The sequence below is a fragment of the Chenopodium album genome, chromosome 1, assembly GCF_948465745.1.
Source record: "Chenopodium album chromosome 1, dcCheAlbu1.1, whole genome shotgun sequence".
Taxonomy (NCBI): domain Eukaryota; kingdom Viridiplantae; phylum Streptophyta; class Magnoliopsida; order Caryophyllales; family Amaranthaceae; genus Chenopodium; species Chenopodium album.
The window spans coordinates 19750017-19756139 of NC_137834.1; the positions used below are offsets into that span (position 1 = coordinate 19750017).

General features: G+C 36.3%; 1 protein-coding gene across 1 annotated transcript; it reads right to left on the minus strand.

The window, feature by feature from the left end:
- Nucleotides 1-4792: 4792 nt before the first annotated feature.
- LOC145571039 (uncharacterized) lies at nucleotides 4793-5746 on the minus strand. Its single transcript, XM_081630160.1, has 2 exons — nucleotides 5575-5746; nucleotides 4793-5223 (listed from the first exon to the last, which is right to left on the minus strand). Exons 1-2 carry the CDS (start codon nucleotides 5684-5686, stop codon nucleotides 4832-4834), a joined length of 504 nt encoding a protein of 167 aa, XP_081486286.1. The 5' UTR covers nucleotides 5687-5746; the 3' UTR covers nucleotides 4793-4831.
- Between the last annotated feature and the right edge of the window lie 377 nt (nucleotides 5747-6123).

Here is a 6123-nt window from a genome sequence, read left to right on the forward strand (position 1 = left end):
AAAATATATTGAAAAGAGTCAAATGGTGGTGACTCTTAGGCTAGGTAAGCTAATGATGTAGGGATCAAGCCCCCAAGTCTAGATCTAAGTAAATAGGGATGAGCATTGAAGATCCTTTGATATGACCATGATATAATTGTGTGAATTTGAGTATGAATGCATTTTTATTACGGCCGCACCTCGATGTGAGGTTGCCTATGACAGCAGGGTAAAGTCGTATCCCCTAATCAAAAGTAATTCCTAAATCCTCTAACTAATGTAGATAGGGAAGTAGGGTCGAATCCACAGAGAAACGAGTCTTTCTATTCCTAATTAATTAATATAATCTAGATTATAAAGTAACCAAAATATAATAATCGAAGGAAACTAAACTACTAAGGGTAAAAGTGGGAAAGAATAAAAGTAGGAGGAGAAACAATGAATAAAGGACCTAGGGTATAGGTTCACCAATAAATAATATTTCAGGGTAAAACATAATAATCAATCATCAATGCATACATTAATCAGATCATAAAGGGCTTTCGCTACGTATTATAATCACACAATTAATTTACCGGTATTAAATCTCATCTTTCGAATCTCGACCTAACCATTTATAAATTAACCTGCCTATTGAAACTAGACCTAAACATCAATTCTCATCTGTCGAATCTCGAATCAATATTTTTAAACTCATGCATAAAAGATCTGCGCAAATCTAGTCACAGAGCATTAAATCAATCAATAGGAAATCAATCTAGCATTGATAATTAACAACAGCAATTTACCCCTTCATATTATTTATGGATCCCCACAAACCCTAGAAATAAAACTACTCACACATAATTAAATCTAAACTAATCAAAGTAATAGAGTAAATCATGATGAAGGGAAATAAGATTAAGAGAAGAGAAATCGTTACCAAACTAATCTGTATTAATGGAAATAATCAAGAACAAGAGTTGAGAGAAGAGTTAAGAGAGAGAAAAGATCCTAAGTAGAGAGAGAAAGTCTAAGAAAGAAGATCTCATAATTCCGTACAAAATCGTATTTAAATGTCTTCTAAAACAAGAATTAAAACTAACTTAATCAGGTCTTCTATAAACGCGCGCCCGATCGGGCGCGCCTTTTTCTTGGCGTTCTTCCCAAGCAGCCTCGCCCGATCGTGCTAGAAGCTCGCACGATCGGGCGCACCTCAGCACGCTCAGCCTAATAGCCCTGCCGCGCCCGATCGTGCTAGAGGTAGCCCGATCGGGCGGTTGCTTCTCCTTGAGGCTTGGACTTCGATTGGGCTAGATTTCTCGGCCCAATCCGGATTTCCTCTCGGGTCTCGAATACTTGGTCCAAATGCCTCGGGATCCCAATTACCGAGCCCTTAATCACCGGCTCTCACCGATCCTGGGCTCCAAAAGTGGTCGCGTCCTTCTAGCTTCCGTAGTTGATCCATAAAGCCCGGGAAAATGCTCCAAGAGTGCAATTTCCTGTAAAATACAACTAAAACTACGAAAACACTAGAATACACAAATTAGTAATAAAAGTGGCCCGAAAGAGCCAAAAACACTACTAATCATGGGCGGATCTAGGAGGGGTTCAAGGGGGTTCATTGAACCCCCAGATTTTTTGAAAAAAAAATATAAGTTTTGATATTTTTTTTTTTTTAAAAAAAAAGAAAAAAAATAAGGTTAAAACAAAATTTTGTGAAGTAAATAAACAAATATGTAACTCTGGCACATTGGTAAGGGAGTGACTAATAGAGTAGTGAGGCTCCTCTTGATCATGGGTTCGAGACTAGCCATCCTCATTTTTTTCCTTTTTTTTTTTTTTTTTTTTTTTTTTTTTCCCTTTCGTTTGTGTTTATTGGGGACTTGGGATTTTTGTTTTTCGTGTAATATTTATTTTTTGCAATATAATTATAGATTTATCATTTATAGAAGTAGTAATGTTTTAGCACGCTTTCAAAGTATAAAACTCGAAGAATGCTTTTGTAGGGTTTTTTTTTTATTTATATATTATTTTGTAACAGTTAAATCCATCCATTTGTAATAAAAAATTCTAACTTATATATTGAATATTTAATTAATATAAAGATTTATCATTTATAGAAGTAGTAATGTTTTAGCACGCTTTCAAAGTATAAAACTCGAAGAATGCTTTTGTAGGGTTTTTTTTTATTATTTATTTATTATTTTGTAACTGTTAAATGCATCCATTTGTAATAAAAAAATTCTAACTTATATATTGAATATTTAATTAATATATGAGCATCGTTTGTTTTTTAAGATTCCGAACCCACAGTTCGGAATTCCTGGATACGCCACTGGTTCTGGTGGTGGAGGAAGGATAGATAGACATACAGTGGTTGTCAAGGGTGGCTGAGAGAGGGGAGTGGGGGTAGTTTTCTGTAGTGGGAGAAGGGAGTGGAGTGTGCGATGCGTGGTTTTCGTGGGTGATGGAGGGGAGCTGAGTGGAGTGGTTTTCAATGGTGAGGGAGGGGAGTCGAGTGGTTTGATCGAGGTGGAGTGGAAGGTGGGGAGAATGTAATTTTTTTTATTTTTTTTGTTCCAAAAAAAAAAAAAAAAAGAAACAAAAAAAAATAGTCAATTAGGTATTGATACGTGGCAATTAACCCAATACAATATGATAGGCCAATAATAGCAAACATTACTCTTTCTAAAAAAAAAAAGAAAAGAAAAGAAAAAAAAGCGAACATTACTCAAAGTTCAGATTACTAAAAATATAGGTACATTGACATCAAAGTTTTATGGGAAGCAAAAAGGTGATGGGTGTATGGTACTTACATTATTATACTCCCTTCGTTTTCTTCTATTTGTAATAAATACACCCTCATGACACACACTTTGAGGAAGAAATTTAATAAATTTAATGGACAAATTAAATTAAATAAAATTATTTACACATGTTATACTTATATCTTCTTTATTCCCGATATTAAAATTATTTTGATAAATTCATTGATTTACTCATTTTAATCACCTTCTAAAAATGTATTTGATATTGCAATCATGGCCTTCTTATCTCAAAAATAAATAAAATACTCCCTCCGTCCCTTTTGATAGTCCCTTATGGGCATTTTTCACGGGAATTAATAAACACAAATAAGTATAGTAAAAGTACATTGAAAAAGTAAATTGACATTGAGTATGCAAAAAGTAGAGAGAGAAAGTAATAAAAGTACATGGGAAAACAAAATTTACATGGGAAATTTAAATTTGCACAAATATTGTTGCAAATTGAAGGAAATTTTGGTAAAAATTAATATTAATGATTGTTGTAAAAAGCAAATGGGGTGAACATTTTGGGACTAAAATTTATCCATAGGGGACTATCAAAAGGGGACGGGGGAGTATATTTCCCTACTTATTCAAAAATTTGTGATGTAGTTGCATTTGTAAACCACTTTGTAATTAGTTGTTTAACTTGTAAGAAAATAACTTAATAGTGAAACGGGGGTCTCAATTCGGTTAAACAGTTCGGGTTTGGGTTGGGTTTATCAGTTTTGGGTTATAACGGGTCGGTTTATAACGGGTTGAAATAATGAGCGGGTCGGTTTGGGTTGAACCGGGTCAGTTTGAAAACGGGTTTAGCCCGTTTAATGTGGGTTTCGGTTAAAAACAGTTCGGGTCTTAATCAGGACGGGTCGTAATTGGTTTGGGTCATAATCAGTTTGGGTTTAACTGGGTCGGTTCGAAAATGGGTTTCGGTTCAAAACGGATTGGGTGAAATCGGGTCCAATCATTATCGTTTCAGGTTATAATCAGTTTAGATTGAACTTCGTTGGTTTGAAAACGAATTTACCCAATTTGAAGCGGGTTTCTAATCAAATCATATCGGGTTAAAATTGAGTCGGATGATTATCGGGTCGAATTAGTCAGATAACGGGTAGGAACGAGTCATGTTATAATCAAGTCAAGTCAGGAATAAGTTGGGTTTATCGAGTAGTGGGTTGAAACAGATTAGATCATAAACATATTGGGTCACAGGTTGTAAATGACTCAGTCATAACGGGTTACGGGTTTTAAACGGTTTGGTCACAACGGGTTACGGGTTGTAAACGGTTTGGTCACAACGGGTTACGGGTTGTAAACGGTTCGGTCACAACGGGTTACGGATTATAACCGGTTCGGTCACAACGGGTACGGGTTGGAACGATTTAGGTTTATCGGATTTTTATCGGGTTTTAACGGTTTTTGGTTTAAAACGGGTCGAGTTACTATCGGGTTTAAATGTAATTGGTTTGGGTTGCTTTCAATTCAGGTTGTAACGGTTTGGCTTGATAACGGGTCGGGTTAGAAACGGTTTGCACAAATTCGGTTCAGTTCAGTTTCGGGTTGGAAAAAATTGGGTCGGGTCAGTATTCGGTTTCCAAAAAATGGGTTTTAAACAGTTCAATTCCTTTTTGGGTCGGTTCGAAACAGTCGGATTTAACGGTTCAGGTCAGAAACTGACAGAGTGACAGCTCTATTCAATACTACTTATCAAGTTATCCCTTTGGGGAATGGGGGAAAGGTTTAAGAAGATAACTCGATGTAAACTTAATAAACACTTACTCTTTCACATATACATTTTATTATTAAGAAGTGAATTTCCGATCCGTATGTGCTGGTCCAACTTATTATGGTTATGTCTGTTAGTTGAACCTCAAGCTCGAACTTGGTTAGGATTAAATCGTGATTGATGTACAACATTGCGTAGTACTAAAAAAAAGCAACAAGACTTTATATTACTTGACAAAGGAGATTACATTTAGACGACATGCTTATTAACATTACATAGAAGCTAATATTTCATGCATGCATGTGAATCACAACACAAACTCGATAGCTTCATCTACTTAGTTGTTGATTTCTTCCTTTGGTGGGTGACGACCGCCATATCCACCGTGCCCGTACCCACCATGTCCATAGCCACCTTGGCCGTAACCACCCCTAGATCCACCATACCCACCTTGACCATATCCACCGCTAGAGCCACCATACCCACCCCTTGAACCACCGTACCCACCTTGGCCGTATCCTCCACGACCATACCCACCTTGGCCGTAACCACCACGACCATAACCCTCTGGCTCTACATCCTCTTGTACATCCATCTCTTCTTCTTCTGGTGGGTAGTGGCCACCATGTCCATAACCACCACCGTGGCCGTATCCTCCATGGCCATATCCCCCATGTCCATAACCACCATGCCCGTATCCGTCCAACTCCTTTGGCTCTTCAGTGGATTCTGCAAACACCAAAAGCAAAACAAAAAAACATATAGTGTTAAGCATCTCTCAAGACTATCAAAACTATCAACTAGGGCTGGGGGAAATCCAAGTGAATCCTCCTGTTTGCTCTAGCTAGTTGGTATCGTAACTAACTGGTTGCAAACTAAAGACTCTTTAACTCAATTGAAATTATCATTTTTGAACATAATTTATAGTTTATGTGAATTTGATGCATCACATTATAACCGGTTTGTGAAATAATTTAAGTAATGCATATAATAAGAAATGGATATAGTATATTTCCTTAATACCTCCTACAACAAACACTTGCATGATTTTATTATCAATGTATTAAAATTAGAACTTACGAGTGGTTTCTGTAGAGGTAGATTCAGTAAGTTGACGAGCAGAGACAACAGAGGAAACAAAGAGAACAAAAGAAAGAAGCCCAAGAATGAGAAAAGCCTTAGAGTAGGCCATCTTATTAAAATGATCACAAGCTAACACACTCAATGAAAATCTTATTAGAAGCTAAGGTTGTTATTTAGTTGAAGAGTTGCTTTGATATGAGAAGTGAGCTAAGTTGATCTCTATTTATAGGCATATAATCATGTAAAGACAAAAATAAAGAAGCACAATAGTAGGTGAAATAATGTTGAAATTTGGTGTAAAATGTCCAAAAGTACCTATAACCATGTTTCTCAATGATCTTAGGGAGACAAAAATTCAAAATTGCTAGTCAAAAGATGCGTTACAAGTAAAGATATATAGATTATATTAAAGCTTATGGGAAGCGGAAAATAGATTGAATTTTATCCGTTGATATCGTGATAACACTACATGCATGTTACTTCTTACTTACTTCGAACGTATCTATTGGAAATGCGTGGCGTTATCTAAAACCAACCAAACTACCA

Coding starts and splice junctions, on each gene's coding strand:
- LOC145571039 (XM_081630160.1), bottom strand. CDS start 5,686: ATGGCCTACTCTAAGGCTTTTCTCATTCTTGGGCTTCTTTCTTTTGTT. Junction 5,224..5,574: donor TACCTCTACAGAAACCACTC/GTAAGTTCTAAT, acceptor TGGTGTTTGCAG/AATCCACTGAAGAGCCAAAG.